Source organism: Blennius ocellaris (genome assembly GCF_963422515.1).
Source record: "Blennius ocellaris genome assembly, chromosome: 7".
NCBI lineage: Eukaryota > Metazoa > Chordata > Actinopteri > Blenniiformes > Blenniidae > Blennius > Blennius ocellaris.
The window spans coordinates 29,796,759-29,816,624 of NC_137656.1; the positions used below are offsets into that span (position 1 = coordinate 29,796,759).

The 19,866-nt window shown below is 43.7% G+C and overlaps 1 protein-coding gene across 1 annotated transcript in view; it reads left to right on the plus strand.

Moving 5' to 3' along the window:
* Positions 1-6,946, plus strand: part of bicdl1 (BICD family like cargo adaptor 1) — a gene marked incomplete at both ends in the record, with an annotated part of 36,209 nt that extends 29,263 nt beyond the window's left edge. Inside the window, 7 exon segments of the mRNA XM_080498930.1 lie at positions 458-601; positions 1,255-1,385; positions 2,844-2,964; positions 4,920-4,926; positions 4,929-4,968; positions 4,970-4,982; positions 6,776-6,946. Of these exon segments, the coding sequence (XP_080355056.1) occupies positions 458-601; positions 1,255-1,385; positions 2,844-2,964; positions 4,920-4,926; positions 4,929-4,968; positions 4,970-4,982; positions 6,776-6,946 (627 nt within the window).
* Between the last annotated feature and the right edge of the window lie 12,920 nt (positions 6,947-19,866).

The window sequence follows — 19,866 nt, forward strand, 5'->3', positions numbered from 1 at the left end:
GGACTGTGGGAGGAAAACCCCTGAACACACAGGAAAAACATATACATCCACATGGAAAAGCCCCAGATTGGCAGAAGCATCCTGGCTGTTCAGCAAGAGTGCCAAAAGAAATCGCTGTCATATTATTAATTATTATATTACTTATCTTAGTCCATCTTTAAAATCGGCTGTGGTTATAGAACATGAAGCACATAAACTTATATTTTTTTTCTTTGAAGGAAAGATCAAGAAAAGTAGTTACCAGAGGCCCAAACATTTCTTTTGGGAATGAAATGAGTTCCCACATGAAATTGGTTATGGGAGTGTTAGGTTTGGTTTGGGCTTGTCTTTGTTCTCTGAAGGGGATAAAACCAAATGTATCTGCGACACAGTGTCCAAACAATCTGTGAAGCCTCACACAGATGAATACACACTGTACACTGTCCACAGCAAGTGTTTGTGTGCTTGGTGTGGACAGGGCTCGCGGCGCAGTGATGAGGAGGCTCTGGAGGACCAGGTGAGGAAACTGGGAGACGAGCTGAGAGACGTCAGAGAGCTGTACGAGTCTGAGCAGGACAAGACTCGCAGCCACCAAGACGAGCTGCTGCAGCTGCACAACCAGGTAGGAGCTCGTGTGGAGAGACGAGCTCGTCAGTGAGCTGAACACAGGCCCACGGTTTCTACTTACGCTGCTAAACAAAGATCACATTTGAGCATATGTAGCTGGATTAAACTGTCCGTAACGGTTAGATGACCCAGAAAAGCAGATTTTGGTTCTGGTTTATTTGTGTGTTGGTCATGTGTGTTTGTGTATCTCCAACGCTCTGAGTTATAAAGCTGACAGATATTTCCACCTGTTATTGGTGGAGGTTTTATTCTAGCTATGCTTTTCTTAATTTATTTGTTTTCCCAACACTTTGTGACAGATCAACTATCTTCACTGTAATTCTGCAATATATTCAACCCCTGTTAATGCATTCATATTGTTCCTGCAGTTCTCAGCACTCCAGCTGATCTTTCCAGGACAAATGAAACCAGTATCACAAAGAAAAACCCTCATTTAAGTCTTTAAATCTTTCCTGCACGTATCTTCATGCAGTTATTCTTATATAACACTTCCAGACCAACAGTGTGATCCATTTTAATGAGCCCAATTTAGCAATCTGTATTTGAGAACAAACCCAAAGAGCCCGACTGTAATTTAAATGTTAACGTTATTTTAAACACTGGCTTTGGACCCCTCAAAGAGTGTAGTAACACTTTGTTTCCCTGCAGATGGCGCTGCTCTCGGTTGAAATGTGTTCACTGCGGGAGGAGAACGAGAGAATCAGGATGATGTCTGAAGTCCGAGAACCCAGCGAGCAGCTCCAGAGTGCCATCAGAGACCGAGACGACGCCATCGCCAAGTAGGATCTCAACCTTTTAAATGTCTCATCAAGTATAGAAATACTACAAGTGCGCCATTCAAACTTGATCAACTTATTGACAAATTTGAACACTCTGTAGCTGTTTAAGGGTCCATTTTCAATGTAAAGTGAAAACAAAAATCTGTTGTTTTCCTTTGTTTTGGTCGTTCATTTACACGACAACAGTGCCTGGAGCCACTTGGAACAACTTTTTGAAAACACTCAGTTCTGTTGTCAGAGAAAGAGGCGAAAACGACACTTTCTGTAAAAGCTGGGGCACTACTCTTGAGTAGTGGAACTGTGCTGCTGCTGCACACCACCTCTGTGGAAAATAGTTCTTCTGCACATGCGGAACAATAAGAATAATGTTTCCTCGAGTGTCATGACTCCCAGTTCATCTTTTCCTGGAAGTCATTCATCAGGAGTCCCCCAGAATAACAGTCCAAATTGGTGGTCTGTCCTCGAGAATGTATGTGTTCTCCCATTGTTGATGTTTATAGTGGATTGTTCTCTGTGCATGTGTGGGTAGTTTCATTGCAAACACAAACAACAGCAGCAGCTGGTGGCCTGGCATGCAAACGCAAACTGCCTCATCTTCAGCGTTTCTGTGTCAACAAACAGCCTCTTCACAAGGTTTCTGTGTAAATGAGAAACTTATCTGCAACAAAAACGTCAGAACGTCATAGTCCAGAACTTACAACAGTTTGTTTCCTCTGAAAAATGAAAAATGACCAGACAAACGACGAGCTGAGAAAACCTTGAACCCAACTTCACCTTCCTAAAGTCGTCCATTTTTATCTTCCGCCATAATAAAAACGGTTTTAAAGAGTGTATGTAATATACAGGGCTGGGTGGTAATGGATTACTTGTAACGGCGTTACGTAATTAGGATACAAAAAAATGTAACATACAAAAATGTGTAATCTCATTACATGTATATTGATAAAAACTGTGATTACTGAGCAGGATTACAATAGAAAAAAAGAGAGAGTTTTTTAGAAAAGATGGGCACATTTTCTTGAATAGAAATCAAAAGCTTTATTTATATTGTGGTTTTGATTCTTTAAAAAATAAAAAATCAGTTTAGACACCTGATTGGTTACTGAGTTTTGATAGTTCAAAACTTGTTCAGTGCAATTTGTGTCTAAGACGCGTCAACACACTGAGCAGACGACACTTTCTATTCTTTCTTGTCTTGATTTTTTATCTTTGCTGGTGAAGTAATCCAAAAGTAACTAAAAGTACTCTGGTTTCCTTTTTTATTTTAGTACTTAGAGTACGTCACTGATTACATTTTTTGACAAGTAACTTGTAATTGTAGTGGATTACAGTTTTCAAGTAACCTTCCCAACCCTGCTAACATGTGCTTGAGAAGACAGATGTGCAGAAGGGTGATAAAGGTAAAGGAAGGGAGCAGATTCCTGGGTTCCATTGGGTTTCTGTCTGTGTGCCTTGCAGGAAGAAAGCCGTGGAAATGGAGCTGGCGAAATGTAAAATCGACATCATGTCTCTGAACAGCCAGCTGCTGGACGCCATCCAGCAGAAGCTCAACCTGTCGCAGCAGCTGGAGGCCTGGCAGGTGGGTCAGAGGCCAACTGGGAGCTTTCCACTTGGCCTTCATTGAACCTTTGGTTTTTGGTTCATGTCTTTATCCACAGAAGTCAGCAGATTTTACTCGCTTTGGCCTTATAACATCATCAAATTATCCATAAATGGCCCACATTGATAGTTGTTTTGCATCTATGCTCATCTTATGTCCTATATTTGTCTTGATTTCTTTCTTTTCTGTCTGGTTTTATCATTTCTTTCTTTTTATGTGAATCAGTCTCAGAAGTTTGGGGCCTACACTCATTTTAATCACATTATTAAATGATTTCTCCCACAACACAACTTTTTAGTTCCGCCGTGTTGACGGTCGGTTTAAAATAAACCGACCGTCAACACGGACAAAATGTGTTGCTTTCAGTCACTTTTGCGTGATTATGTGGCCCAATGTCGGCTGACTAGTTTGTCAGTGGCTCGTCATTTTATAATTTGTATTCAAGATAACCATCATTTTGAAAACGACTTTGGTGTGTAAATAAAATGAAAATGAGATCAAATGTTTATTTAGGTATAATTTAGTGAAAGCTTCAGGGAGTCACTATTAAAGAGGCGGAGACAATTCCAGCAATATGGCGTGTGTTGGCCGAGCGCCAGGACCGTGAAGCAGCCAAACAAGACAAAAGTTTAAAAAAAGTCACTTGTTTGCAGTGAGAAACAAAAAGTCCGTCTGACTTTGCTGTTTTGTAATGAAATGTCATATTTAACAGCAATAAACTGTAGTTTAGTGGTCATATTATTATCATTCAACTTTTCAAAACTCTCACATGGGTCTCGTTCATCCAGCCAGAGCAGAGCGGACTCAGTTTTCTTTTTTAATCATTTGAAGCTGCAACTGAATCATTCCAAAGGGATATTCATTTTAAAAGTGCAATTCTTTTTAGGAAATATATTAGAAATATATATTTTAAATAATGCTGTGTGCCATCTCCATTTACTCTGAGCCATTAACATATGTACAGTTACACATCTGAACAAAGTGATTCCTTAAAATGACCCAAATACATCCTGTGGTTGCAGAGATGGACTCTATTCATTTTGGGTATATCATTTTCAAGCAGAAGCCTGAGAAAGAGGCTTTTCGTTTGCATTCATGATCAAATTTTATGTTTTGGTCATTTTGCATGTATTTATAACTCCAGCACTATTTTATGCTCCATTCGTAATAACAGTTCTACATTTTCTTTGTGTACATTCACTTTTCACTAAAAGTGGGTTGATTTGCTTGTTCCTAGAGTCTCTTTGTGGTTACTGTCTCTTTAAAGCTTCTTTGACTTTGCATTACTTATTCTAGTACATTGACATTACATCAAGATCAGGATTTGATGATGATTTTCATTATTCTGTTCACGTCAAAAGACTAAAATTACAAACATCCCCCACCATTTTGTCTCTAATCCTTCTCCTTCCTCGTTCTCCTTTGGTGTAAAACCATTTGAACTGAAAGCTGCGTCCACACACTGGGTCAGGGGTGTCAATCGTAAGGCCCGAAGCCTAAAACCAGCCTGCAAGAGGCCAAACTACCAAGCAAATTGTAACGTTTTCTGTACATTTTACTGTATTTTGCTTCAGAAAGTTTCATTAAAATTGACTTTATCCTGAGATTATAGTCTTTTTTATTTGTAATTGTTTGCTTTTTGTGAAAAAAATTGACATTTCATCATGTGTTCTCTGCAACAGAACAAAGTAAAAACTTGAACGTTGAGATGTTAAGGTCATAATGGCACTATTGCATCCGCCAGGCCACTCAGGATGATGTTGAGTTTGACACCCCTGCACTAAATGGTGGGAAACTGTCAAAAGAAAGCTTGTGTGTGATCCTCCTTCCCCCTCGCCGGTAACAAGCAGCTCTCTCCTGTCTCTCTTCCTCCCCCACCACAGTTTGCCTCCTCAGGGCTCTTTACTGTTTGGCTCTTGTGGTTTCTCATCTAGTGGCCTTTCTCAGCTTCCGTACCACCTTTTCCCCCCTGTGGTGTCCCCCCTCCTGCCTTAGAGGTGAGCCCGAGCTGCGCCCTCGCCCTGATCCCACCTCATGCCGGAACATTCCACACCACCTTCAGTCCACTTGAAGGAAATGCTCATCTGCTTTTTCTCATCCACCTCCACTTTTCCTCCCCCCCTCCCCCCCCGGCCTCCGCCTCCCCTCCACACTCCACACTGAGGCTCATATTACCTCAGAATGGTGGTTTAAATAACGTTTCTTATTAGGTCACGTCCAAAGTCTTTTTTTCTTCACAAATCCAGTTAGTTTTTAAAACTTGGTATAGTTTTCCCTCGTTTATCGCGGGGTTATCTCCTAAAAATCCCGCAATAAGCAAAATCCGCGAAGTGGTTAACTTTTTTTTTACATTGTATATGTTTTAAGGCTGTAAAAGCCCTCACCACACACTTTATGCACTTTTCTCAGACAGGAATGAACATTTTCTCACATTTCTCTCTTGTTTAAACTCCCAAAGTTGAAACCTTGGAAGATTTTAAAACATAAACATTCCTCTGCCTTTTGGCTGCGACCACAGGTTCCTTTGTCGGTGCAGAACGTTTTGTCCACATTGTGGGGTTTGTCAGGAACAACTTGCAAACATGCAGCACTTCAGAGTCTCACTGCTATCGATCGAACGCATTGGCGTACATGAGACACGGCACGGAGATTGATTGACAAGCGTCTACAGTCCCTTAGCCAATCAGGACACAGAATACAATGTGCAGGTTCTCCCTTAGCCAATCAGCATGCAGAACACTGTGCACGTTCATACGCCTTAAAAAAAAAAGCATGCAAAACTGCACACAAACAAAATCCGCGAAACAGCGAGGCCGTGAAATGTGAACCACGTTATAGTGAGGGACCACTGTATTTATTTTAATCAGCTCGCTGGAGCCCTCTAGTGGTCGCAGCAATTCAAAAACTTGAAAATTTAGGGGTGGTTGTCAGGACTAATTTTAAAAGTTTCACGATCCAACAAAATATCCATTTTGGAAAAGAAAAACTGTTATATAATGTCATCAAATGTGTTGATTCGTGCTGCTTAACCCTTCTAATCATTTTTCCTTCAAGCAGTTTCACATGTTTAAATGTCCTTTTGTGTTCATCTCTATCCTATATAACTTTACTGGAATTAAATCATTGAAACTGGCATCCCATATGCTTCTGAGAGACACTTGACAGTTTGGGGATTTTTGGGGAATTTCTGCAAAAACAGTTTGCCGATGGTTAACAAATGTCATAGCACGTTATTCCTGAATTTTCCACACGTTCTGATGAGTGGTCGTCTGCCAATAGGGAGGTTGCAGGTTCGATTCCCATCTCTGCCTGTCTTCATGTCGAAGTGTCGTTGAGCAAAACACTGAACCCCAGATTCCTCCCAGAGGATGGATTAGGTGCCTTCCATAGTGACTGCCTCCATTGGTGTGTGAATGACAGAGCGTAAAGCCCTCTGGGGCGGTTCAAGCAGTTGAAAAGTGCTGTCAGTGAAATCCATCCATTCTATTCAAACGTGCACCCATCTGCAAATCTTGGGGATTTTTTTCTTTATTTTTTTTGCGGCATTGTCATTGTCTTCTTTAAGTGACATCGTCACTTAAAGAAGCAGGAATTTCCAACATACAAACATACGCTGCAATTACAGTAATTCTAGTTTCCACAACATAAGAAAAGTTTCCATTGGAGGATTTTGATGCTGGACTGAGGCCTCGTTTGTTATTTGTGACGAGAGACGATTCACTGGGAGTTGGATGTGAGGAGGAAGTCCTGCGATGCCACGGCTCTGATGTGTCTCTATTTGCGGTTCCAGGACGACATGCACAGAGTGATCGACCAGCAGCTGATGGACAAGCACCAGGACGAGTGGCGCTCAGCCACCACGTCCCGCTCGTCCAGGGCCGGCGGTGGCCAGTCCTCCAGAAGAGCTGAACGCATCTCTGAGCGGGACAAGAGACTTTTCTCTTTCTTCAAGAAGAACTGAGGACATGGACGAGATGAGGCAGCAGGAGAAGCCGGGGGAACTACACCGCCAGAGGCAGTGGCACGTACTGAAGGGTGTGTGTGTGTGTGTGTGTGTGTGTGTGTGTGTGAGAGAGAGAGAGAGAGAGAGATGTAGAGGGGGACATTTTGCACTTTACCCGTCCCGTCGCTCTCCTCCTCACTGACCACTTCCTGCTGGAGGCTGAGTGCCGTCTGAACAGGGTCAAAGTTGACCTCCAGAGAGGAAGGTCTCTAGTGCCTATAGATCTCCACAGTCCTGCTGCCAAGCTGCAGAGACCACCAGTACTGACCGACCCCCCACCGAGCAGCCCGGGGAGGCGGGCGGAGACAAGGACGGTGAGACGAGAGAGCAGCACATCCATCGGTCGGTTCATACATGTGTAGAAGGAAACACGAGGCTCGTCAATCAGGACCAGAGAAACGCACTTATTTTACACACGTTAAAGTTGCACTAATCATTATTTTTACATGAGAAATATAACAAATGATGAAGTTCACTCATTTATTTTTTCACTTTAAAGGATATTTCAGTACATCATTACTCGTGATGCTGCAGAGCTGCACTTTGTGACTTTATGCAAGAAAAGATAGAAAATGTTTGATGACGCGTCATGTGCCCCACTCAGTCTCCTGCAATGCAAACACATAAAACTCCTAAAGTGATGAAAACAATATATTTTTTATGTATTTTTATTTTAAAATGGCCACGAGATAATTAATTTTAATATGTAAAGCCAATATATTGGGTCAGAATGTTGACTTGGATGGGGGAAAGAAACCACATTTAATATTTTGTTAACTTATAAAAACAATTCAAAATAAGAGCATTTGCTTGGTTCCATCAACATTGTTTTTTCTTTATTTTTGATCAATACACACTGTCTTATTTTTTAAAACAAATTTAAAGTGTGGAATAAAAAAAGTACTTTTTGTTAACAATTATGAGTTGGAATTATTAAAAAATACACAGTTAGTATTTTTTACCCATTAACAAGTAAAACTAAATAATTGTGTTATTTTTCTTTAAAATGATGAAACAGCTTTTTGTTGTTTGATCTTTAGAATCAGTTTGTTTTAAAACTGTGGACTGTAATGATAAAACAATAAAATGACCAGAAATTGACCATCTTAAAACATTGCATTATCTTTACAATTTACATACCTTTGATTTCTTACATTTCTTTTTAAAATCACACTAAACATTTTTCAAACAATTAAACGTTATCAAGGGAATTCATTGTAAACATAACAAACAAAAACCTTTCATAGTTTTTCTTTCATTTATGCAAAAATAGCCTCAAATGCTTCATTCTTTTTTATTTTTCCTCATAAATTCCCACTTTTTCAATTTTCTACAATCATCAGCATCATTCAGTCTGAGTAAATAAATGAACTGAAGTGAATGTATGAAAACCAGCACTTTGTGGTGACTGTGGCCTTTGTGTTCCTCTGACATGTCAATGAACTTCTGGGCAGCTGAAGGTTTCCACTCTGTCTGGCTGCCGGTCTTATTTTTATAAACGTCATATTGTATTTCACATTTAGAATCATGTTTCCAAGAGAAAAGCAATTCGGCGTCATCACTTCAATCATCTTCCTTGTCGACCAAATTCCCTCGACAGAGACAGAAAGTGGAGGATGGGAGGTGAAGTCAATGTTGCCGCAGCTCCAGCAGGTGGAACCCCTGCTGCCTCGCGCTCAACAACAACAACAACAACAACAACAACAACCCCCAAAAAGTCTACCTCCATTCTCATCACTTCAACACGCTGCAGCCACCTTGATTCATAGCTGCCGGGCTTCCATTGTGTGTGTGTGTGTGTGTGTGTGTGTGTGTGTGTGTGTGTGTGTGTGTGTGTGTGTGTGTGTGTGTGTGTGTGTGTGTGTGTGTGTGTGTGTGTGTGTGTGTGTGTGTGTGTGTACCTATGCAGATGTCTTCATGTCATCTCAGCTGGTTGTTGGGAAGGATCAACCCAAAGAAAAAGAATGATTTTTATATTAAAAAAAAAAAAATTATTATAATTTTTAAAAAAAAAGGTGGCGAGGTTCGGATGAAATTGATATATTTATAAAATAATGCATACCTTTGGAATGAAAACCATTTTGTAGAAAGACTGTATGATGTTATTTGTAGACTTTTTTCCTGGTGCGTCTCAACAGAGATGAGTTTTTCGCTTCCTGTATGTCTGTTTTGGTTTTATTGTTTGTTGTGCAGCAGCTGGTGTTAAAAACTCATCAATTAAAACAGTCCAGAAGTCCAGAAGAAGCATCATTATAGGCCCAGTTCACACAACACAAAACCTTTTCTCCTTCTTAACAAACCGTGTCCACAAGGCACCATGAAAATGACTCAAAACAATGTAGTTCATATGCCGGGCCTACAGGTGGCGCTGTAACTGCCACAGAAATACACGAGAAATAGAAAAGAAGACACCTGACCCTACACACATTGATAATTTGAGAAATCCAACATCTCACCTCATTAAACCAAATAGCATCAGCAGGTCGTCTGCCATGTTGTTGTTGACACAGTGTCATAGAGTCAAGAGGCGGGGCAATGACATCATCATTTTGAGCGTGGAGAATCTTGTCCAATAAAGTCAAATCCGAGGTGGCGTTTTCAAATCTCTCCACTCTGGAAGCTCGACCAAAATCCACGCTGTTACTTGAAACAGCATTGTCATGAGGACAGAGCCTTAAATTACACATTGTCGAGTTTCACACAGTATGAAATGATTCATCAGACAATCAAATTAAAAAACTGAACAAGGCCTCAGCAGGAAGCTGTTTACTGAAGTGATGTGATCAGAATCTTTGTAATAAAACAGTAAAGCAGTTGTAAGATTTCTGTTGAACCTTGTTCCTGACCGAACACCAGACTGTGATTTATCTTGTTGTTCAAGGAAACATGACTGTACCGTGTTTGTTTTTAATTGTTTCTTTGTTTTGACTGTTTGTTTTGTGGAACGCCATCACTGCAACACTGTAGACTGTAAAGACTCATTTTATATTTTAAAGCATTTGTAAAAAAAAAAAAAAAAACTTTGTGAGAGTTTCTGTGAAAAACACACACACATACACACACACACACACACACACACACACACACACATTTTTGATACACTATCATCGGCCCTGACGGTTCTACACAGTTATTTCCTTTGCGCGGGTCACTTCATAATGCGTCTAATTACTAATTTTACATACTGTGATCTTAACATGACATTGACATTTGTAACAAACCAGAGAAGGCGCAGCAGCAGAGAAGACGTGGAAAGCAATAATGGCTTCGCAGTCCCTCTTCCACGACTCTTCACCAGTGAAACTAACTTATGAAGACTTCAGTGACCTGAAGGCGGATGTTTGCCGGCTTAAAGCAGAGTTGGAGGCCAAATCAGCACTGCTGACAGCCTGCATGGACATCGGCCACGAACAACCACAGAAGATCCCGTCCCTGACGACCGGTGGACCGGCGGTCCTCCAGGACACGGTCCACTGGTAGGTAGACCGCCGTCGAGCTCAACACCGAACCACGACCGATCTTGGACCGAGGTGGTGGTCTACGGCAGGAGAAAATCTACCGAGCACTCCGTCTTGCCCATCCAACTCCGCCTCTCGAACCGCTTCCACCCTGGTGACCCGCCCAATCATCCCCGAGTCATCGTCGTCGGCCCCCAGTGGAGTCGCCTGGGTTCCGGTTAGAACGTCGGACCCACGGCTTCCATCCCAGACATCAGGATCCCGGCAGCGACTCCTGAAGAAAGCAGTGCTGAGCATCTTGGTGGCCTCGTGGCCCTGAATGTGTGACAGACTCTGGCAGTGGCCCTGCAACGACATCATCTCAGCGAGTGCCATGCCTTGGCCCTCCGGCGAGGAGTCGGCGCTCCCCGACGGTCCGGCGGAGCCCACCCCCTCGTCCACTCTTCTTATCAACCACTAGTGGGGGATTCTATGGTGAGGCATATCCATTTTTTTGAATTTATTTTTTAACTCTATCACTCGCTGCTTTCCTGGAGCCACAATTTTAACTATTTTAGATCAGTTCTCTGATCTGCTGGAAAACCTCCCATCCTCGGTGAAGTGTATCATTGTGCATGTGGGAACCAATGACTCGGCCAGAGCTCACTCTGAAGTGACCAAAAAAGATTTTTATGAACTGTTTTCTTTTTTTTTTTAAACTGTGGTCTGTCCATTTTTATCAGCAGCCGAATTCCCACTCTCGGCCATGGAGATGTTTGTTTCAGCAGACTTCTATACCTCCACTACTGGCTCCAGGCAGCGTGTCGCTCACAAGACTTTGTTTTTATCGATAATGTGTACCTATTTTAGAAGCGGCCCTCCTGTACCGACCGACAGACTCCCCTTCAGCTACCAGGGCTGCATGGTGCTCTCCATGAACCTTCAATACGCGGCTCGTTACGGGAGACACGACAAACTAGAGCCTCCTGGTACAGGCCCCTACCTCTCTTCCTCACTCACCTCATCACAACACTGACCTGCTGGCAAGAGCGCCCCCTACTGCTCTCTCCATCACCCCTCCACCACTCACAACAACACATCCATGACCCCGCCTCTGCAGTTCCTGTCGTCACCACAATCCTCCACTACATCCCCACACACAACCTCCACCTCCTCCACCTCCCCTCAGCTCCACCGTCACTAAACACAGACATGCACAAATCATCAACATGGTTGATGATTTGTTCGAGCTCTTGCCAGCAAAACTTTTTATTATAAATGATCTTATTGACGAACTTGATTTCTGTCATAGCAAACTTGTACTTGTCATTCAGCGTCAGCGTCTCTGAATTTTGTCAGCACCTTGTGCAGCCTGTCGTCATGTTCAATACCTTTCCTGTCACGAGGATGACATTAGCGTGGCAGAGGACTCCATCAATGCCATCCATGAGCTGGGAGATTATCTATTGAAAATGTTCAGGGCCTGATGATATCCCAAAAGGCAGCCTTTTTAAGTAATACCTGCCCTCTGGAGTGATAACCCTGACATTGCATTACATTTTGTAAAGACTGTGGCTCCTTCCAGTCTTGCTAGTGTCTCCTCCACTTCAGGCAGGATGAGCCGTTCTCTTTCCACACTGTTATTTAGATACGTCATATCCACACAGATACACAGTTTTCCTGTTGGCTTCACAAGGGGGACCATCTCTGCACTCGCCAGGCTCCTCTACACGGGCTATGACCCCCATTTCCTCCATTCAATCGAGCTCCTCCTTGACTTTGCTCCTGAGAGGTGTTGGGATCTCACAAGACCACAGAAAGTTTGTTCATTTCTAAGGAAAGACAATTTTCATATGTCCTGATACACAGTCATGACATGAATTTGGACACAGGAATGTGGTTGACCATCACACCCAGTGGGGGTAGATCCTCCCCCACTTTCTGCTCAAAAGACCCTTCCCCCATGCACTTAGCCAGATTGAGCACTGATTGGTTGATGCTCTCAGGATTTGACACCTTCGAATCAACAAACTTTCAACAAAAAGCCTGCAAAAGCAGTCTTGTAGAGTCTTTTGCAGCGAGTCGACCCCGAGTAGGTGGGTTGCTGCTGAACCAGCAGGAAAACCATCACAGACCTGAGCGACCAGCTCCTCAGTCTGGACAAAAGGAACAACCAGGAGCTGCAAAGAAGGACTCCTGAAACATCAACTTCATCTTCTTCTCCTCAGCCTGCAGAACCAGCAACCACAGTTAGCAGGAGGTGCTAACTACAGGAGAAGACACCAGCTTCCCTCCAGCAGGACAACAACTGAACTCCTTCAAGGAAGTGGGAACAACTGGGCTTTACCTGAGATTAGTTAAACCTGATGCTATGATAGAACTGTTTAACTTCATGAAGATGTGTTGATTCTGTTACAGTGATTGAGTTCTATAGATTATGATATTAGGAGCAGTTATCAACCTGTAAACCAACATTAGCTCTGCCACAGACACAGGGTCTGCATGCTAATCTTTGCTTTACTAACTAGTTAACTCACAATCCTACACATATCACATCAAAGACAACATCACACAGTAACTGAACACCATCTGACGACTCCTGACGTTTTACAAAACAAGTCGCATTCACATCAAGTCATTCTAGAAATGGTCCTTTAGCAGAGACACACAGGAAGCAGACGCTACGGCTAGCTTCTATTGTTCCATTGTTCTCCAGCACATGGTGGAGACCCAGGACAGACTTCCTGCTCTCTGATTACCTCCATTTGAATGGAGTTTCTTGTGATCCGCCATCTTGTTTTGTAGTTCATCACACGTCTCACACACACACACACTCCCTCCACTGCTGTCTCTCTCTTTGTCTCTCTCTCTCTCTCTCTCTCTCTCTCTGCACACACACACACACACACACACACACACACACACACACACACACACACACACACACACACACACACACACACACACACACACACACCTACACACACCAAGCTGTATATAGGTAGTTAGAATCTGTGTTTTATTTGTTTTCATTGTTAATAAATATAATGTTTGGAATCATACTTGCTGTTTTATTAATGAGCACAAAGGTGAATGAAATGTTGACTCTTCTGTGTCAAGAACTCCAACATCCTTCAATCTTTACTGTTAATTCTGGTAATTGTAATTAATTTAACTATTAATTCAAATTCCTGATTAAGTGTTTAGTATATCTTATGAGACTGATAGAACTGAATTGGCTATCATTTCCTGTTTAGACAGGTGGAGCTCCGAGGTTCTGATACACATCAGATTACATTTCAATAACATTTTTAATAACTATCATTGGTAATTATAATCATTATCGATAGCCAACCACAACATAAATAGTGATCCTTATGAGGTGAGAAATCCCTACAGAGGCAGCGCCACACGTCGAGGGACAGACAGCGCAAAGGGTCGTGTCGACTCCTTCAGTTTTAGTTTGTATTCCCCTTTTAGTTGTCCTAATCCCAAGAACACCTCCTGGTAGGCTGGGCGGAAATGTGCCTCTGCATCTTCAATGCTGTTCAAGCTGGGGAATCGTGTTTAGTCTCACGATTGCTGGGTAGCCGAGCATATGTGTTGCAAGGTCTCTCTCGACAAAAACTGTCTCTTCAATTTTCCTGCCTCCTCTCTCTATAACGGCATCCACCTGTCCTGTCAGGTTCAGGCTGTTGGGACCATTATGTCCTCATATGGATCACTATTTATGTTGTGGTTGGCTATCGATAATGATTAATAATTATCAAAGATAGTTATTAATAATGTTGAAATTTAATCTGATCTGTATCAGATACCTCGGAGCTCCACCTGTCGTAACAGGAAATGATAGCCAATTCAGTTCTATCAGTCTCATAAGATATACTAAACAGTTAATCAGGAATTTGAATTAATAGTTAAATTAACTACAATTACCAGAATTAACAGTCAAGGTTGAAGGATGTTGGAGTTCTTGACACAGAAGAGGTCAACATTTCATTCACCTTTGTGCTCATTAATAAAACAGCAAGTATGATTCCAAATATTATATTTATTAACAATGAAAACGAATAAAACACAGATTCTAACTACCTATATACAGCTTGGTGTGTGTAGGTGCATGTGTGTGTGTGGAGAGAGAAAGAGAGAGAGAGAGTTGGAGGGAGTGTGTGTGTGTGACGTGTGATGGAACTACAAAACAAGATGGCGGATCACAAGAAACTACATTCCAAATGGAGGTTATCAGAGAACAGGAGGTCTGTCCTTTACAGCTCGGCCATGTGCTGATAGCAATGGATCAATAGAAGCTAGCCACAGCATCTGCTTCTGGTGTGTCTCTGCTAAAGGACCATTTCTAGAATGAGTTGATGTGACTGCGATTTGTCTTGTAAAACGTCAGGAGTCGTCAGATGGTGTTCAGTTACTGTGTGATGTTGTCTTTGATGTGATATGTGTAGGATTGCGAGTTAACAAGTTAGTAAAGCAGATTAGCATGCAGACCCTGTGTCTGTGGCAGAGCTAACGTTGGTTTACAAGTTGATAACAGTGCCTAATATCATTATCAACAGAACGCGATCACTGTAACAGAATCAACACATCTTCATGAAAGTTAAACAGTTCTATGCATAGCATCAAGTTTAACTAATCTCAGGTAATGCCCAGTTGTTACCACTTCCTTGGAAGAGTTCAGTTGTGGTGCTGGAGGGAAGCTGGTGCCTTCTCCTGTAGTTAGCACCTCCTGCTAACTGTGGTTGCTGGTTCTGCAGGCTGAGGAGAAGAAGGTGGAGTTGGTGTTTCAGGAGTCCTTCTTTACAGCTCCTGGTTGTCCCTTTGTTCAGACTGAGGAGCTGGTCGCTCAGGTCTGTGATGGTTTTCCTGCTTGTTCAGGAAAAACACAAAGAAGTTCTGTGAGGGTCCCTGGTCCCGTCCTGGAGGAACCGGTTGGTTTCCCTGGAGAGCAGACTCTGGGTGCTGGTCTCTGGATCAGGGGAAGGTCTGACCCTCGTGGCCGGGTCAGCAGATGAGTTAAGGAGTGGAGGCCTCTGGTTGCCGGCCTCTCGTGTTAGCTGTGTGCTAACACTGGATGAGCTGCTCTCCAGCAACTCACCTCCTTGGAGTTTGCTTTGCAAGAGTCCTCTGAGAAAGAAGCCTGGCTTCGCAGGCTCTTTGTTCCACGTGTGGATTCAGAGGTGTCAAAGCCTGAGAGCTTTAACCAATCAGTGACTGGCTGAATGCATGGGGGAAGAGTCTTGAGCAGAAAGGGGGGGGGAGGAAGGTCCTGGAGAATGTCCCCCCTTCCCCACTCTAGGTGTGAAAGGCCATCACATTCCTGGGTCAGAATTCATGTCATGACTGCGTCTCATGACAAATGAATATTGTCTCTCCCCAGAAATAAACAAACTTTCTGTGGTCCTGCAGATCCCAACATCCCCCCTGTGTCTTCAGAAGCAGACTCGATGTGTGATTCTGAGGACACACATGTTCAGTCCACAGAAAAGAAAGTTCATTCATCATTTCATCAGTTCATCAGTTCATTCATGTGGTAACATCTGGACATGTGGTAACCATCTGGGCATTGTTGGTACTATCTATCTCTGCTATGCAAGAGTAGTACAAAACAATCCTTCAGGTTATGGCACAAAATTCAGATAAACCACAATGACACTGGCATGATGTGAAATAACTAACTTGTTTCCCCCTAGGTGTTAGTGAGACACAGGGTTGTTAGTTAGAATGGGTTAAGGTGAGAAGGAGGAGAGGTGTCACCTTGATGAGAGCTGCATGGAAATGTATGTATATGATTTTGTGTAAGTCATACTGAGTCCTAACTAGTGTTTCAAACTAGCTATGTGTCTGACAAGGTTGTGCACAAAATATAATCCAGTGTACTTGTTGTTGGGATTTATGGTTGGTAATTAGCATAAATAATTACTGTAAGTAATGGATTACTGAAAGTAATGGATTACTAAAAGTAATTTAGGAAAAATTGGAATTACTAATGAAGTAAACGGTTAGTTACTCATCAGCAACTCCTAGAGTAATTGAGTAATTACTCAAAAGTTAATAAATTATCAAAAATAATTTATTAATAAAAATTATTAATTTGCATAAATTGGTTATTTATCAAATAATAATTAAATCGGGGCACCACCAGCTAAGCTGGAAATAGCTAATACCAAATTTCAGTCTCGTTTGTCAAAAAGGGTTATTTAAATAAAGTTAATATTTCTGTGTAAATATAACAATATTAAATAACAAGGAAGGTGTGAGCTTCGAGCACAGACTGTTACAAACCAGTGAATTGTCAACAATAAATACACAATGATAACCAAGAATCGATCAATTCAGTTAAAATGCGTTTATTAACAAAAAGTATTTATTCAAAAATAATTCATAAATCATTTATTAAAACAACACAATTAAGTAATAAACAATCAAACACGAAGATCTAATATATTAAACAGCAAACACTATGTACAAAGAAAGAGGGTGTGTGTGTGTGTGTGTGTGTGTGGAAGCCTGAGTGGGGTGTAATGACCACGAACGTCCACCAGGTGGCGGCAGGCGTTGGAGGGTCAGTGTGTGTGGGTGTAATGACCACGAACGTCCACCAGGTGGCGGCAGGCGTTGGAGGGTCAGTGTGTGTGGGTGTAACGACCTCGAACGGACACTAGATGGCGGCAGGCGTCTAGTTCGAGGCAGTAACCAGAACGACCACTAGGGGCGCGGCGGCGCACGGAGGGAGAATGCAATGACTCGACTTGTCCACCGAGTGGCGGTCTTTCAAGAGATTGCAATCACCAACGCGGCCACCAGAGGCGCTTGGCGCACTCTTTCTGGACGGCGTGACGTCACTGTGCTCGTGCACGGCTCGTGAGCCTGCTTGGAGCGCGCCTGGGGGCTCGCGGCTGAGAAATCCCAGGGACAGTGAACTACACACGGTCACAGAAGCGCATGCAGCAGCGCGCGGCTGCTTTTACGCGATCATTTATGAGGAGGAGAGGAAAAATGAAAAGGAGGGAGGGAGAAGGGCAGTGGACAGAATATGTTCAGCTCTGCACACTGTCTTGGACTACACAGTCTAGAAATGGTCTGTACAGGTTGAGAGAGCGAGCGAGAGAGAGAGAGAGAGAGAGAGAGAGAGGAGGTTCGCGTGGATGTAAATCCAACGCGCAGACACAGATTGGTTGGAAACAGGGATCAGGTCCCTGACTTCAACACAATAATAAACACACAGCAATATTACAGTCACGTTATTCTCATTGTCTGCCCAGACTCTAAGCCTTACTCAGTTTGATGAGGGTGAACGTGCTGCCGGCGGCCGGGAAAGTGCGTTGATTTCCCGGCTGGAGCTTGTTTTTCTCTCTGGCGTCCCAGGGAAACAAGCTAAAATGGTCTGTGGACAGGGAAAAGTCCACAGGATGATCCGAGGAGGATCAAGCGCTTCTTTTGAGGAGGGGGGAGAAGAAGCGGCTTCAGGTCTGCATGCGGGAGGGCGGTGCGCTGCCAGCTGCACACTCGGACTCCGGTGAAGAAGAAAAAAAAGGAAAAAGGGAAAAGTAGAAGTAGTTCCACGGTGGTGGTCGGCTCGTCCGGCCGGGTGTGGAACTCCGGCCCGGTCAGCGGGCACACGTGGCACTTCGTCTCCGTGCGAAACGGATGCGTCCGTCTTTACGCAAGTTTCAACATTGGAGAGAAAGAAATCACCCCCGCCGGGGTGTTTTATACCTTTTGGCTGGTGTCGGGTTTCCAGCCGGCTCTGGGTCATGTGGACCAATCCTGACGGAGGGCCCGCCCTGGACCTCCCAGCTGGTGAGGGAGCTCTCAGGCTCCCCCTGCCGTTGGCCTCTAGTATTGCACCTTGGAGGGGGGGTGATCCGGGGGGTGATCCGGGATCAATGGCGAACTTTTTTCATTCTGACCATGTGATCTCTTTGTTCTCAAAACGTGGTCACCCCTCCCCCTTCCATGAGGTTGAGTGGCCCCCAACATCCCCCCTTTGGTCCGAAGAGTGGGATGCGGATCTCAGGCTTTGGAGCAAACCTGGGCCGAAACGTCTATGAGTCTGTGAATGTCCCAATGTCCTGTGGAACACAAGGTCATTTCTGTCCAACAGTTCATACATGAGGTTATTGTCCGAGCAGGGCAAGGCTAGTCTGGGCAGGGTAAGGCTAGTCTGGGCAGACCAACTATTCCTGTTCTAACTATCTAAGCACCCATACATTTCATTTCTTACAAGTGCATCACCAGTGAACATGAAAGAGGTAGGAAAGGGGCAGGAAAGTTGAAGAACAGGAGGGAAATGGGTTAGTAGGCAGCTCGAGGACAAGTTTACAAAAGCGGAGGTACCGGATGCGGGGAGTAGAGTCTGATGTGTAAACTGTGGATGTGGTTGCACCAGTGAGCAAGTGTCCAAAAGCCACCAGCCGTCTGGGGGGTTTTGGTGCACCTGCTCCGGTGAGGAGTAAGAGTGAAGTGTGGTGTGTGGAGGTGCACGTGTGTGTCCCTTCCAAAACCCACTTTCACTACAGAGGCTTCAAACTGTACACACTATTTCTGTTAATAATGGCTAAGTTTTGAAGAAATCACAACTCTTGGCTCTGTGGTTTCACAGAGGTTAAAATAGCACTGCTGAGACTGTCAGATGTATCTGTGAAGGTTGTATAACCGTGGTGGTGTTAGTCTTGAGAAATTGCTCAACCCGGGTTAGTGGAGCTAAGTAAGGTGGTTCTACCTGTACTGAAGCTGCTAACGGAGGAGCTAATCTCCCTTCGATCTCGTGTGAGATTTCTGACTATACACAGGGGTTATTTCTCCTAAACAATACTTGACTGGTCTAAGGCATGCTAAGTGGTGTTAACAGAGCTGGATATGAGTTTACAGTGACTATATTTCCCTGAATGGTTCGACTCGAGCTTTGTAACTGCTCACGTTGTCTAAGGAGGCAGGGTTAGATTTCTGATGGTGGCAGGGGTTAGTACATGCATCTGATGGGAATTGAGCATGCTGGCACTAAACCCTACTGATTAAAATCTGTTATGCTCCTGGAATGGAGGTTCTCCCCCCTCGCTAGGGGAGGAGGTGACCTTACTCCGAGGGAGTAAATTGATTGAGTGGCTCTGCAGTGCAGGCCGTGACAACACTGACCTCTTCTGGCTGGTCCAGAAGGTGCAGTGTAAGGTCATTTCTCTACCAGTCATTCTTTGGAGGGAGTGGAACCTGTGGAGTGGTGTATGGTGGACCGATTGGTCACCAACACCCGTTGGAGGCTCACGTCTCCATCTGCACCACCGCTGTTGCCATACCGGAGTATGTGGGTGGTGCTGTGGTTGACTCGGTCAACCTGGGAAAATGACTAGGAGTGGTATGGTGAATGGAGGTTGGCCTCCATTACCAAAATGTCGTACAGGGCAACCATGACACTGCGTGTGGCATGTGTGC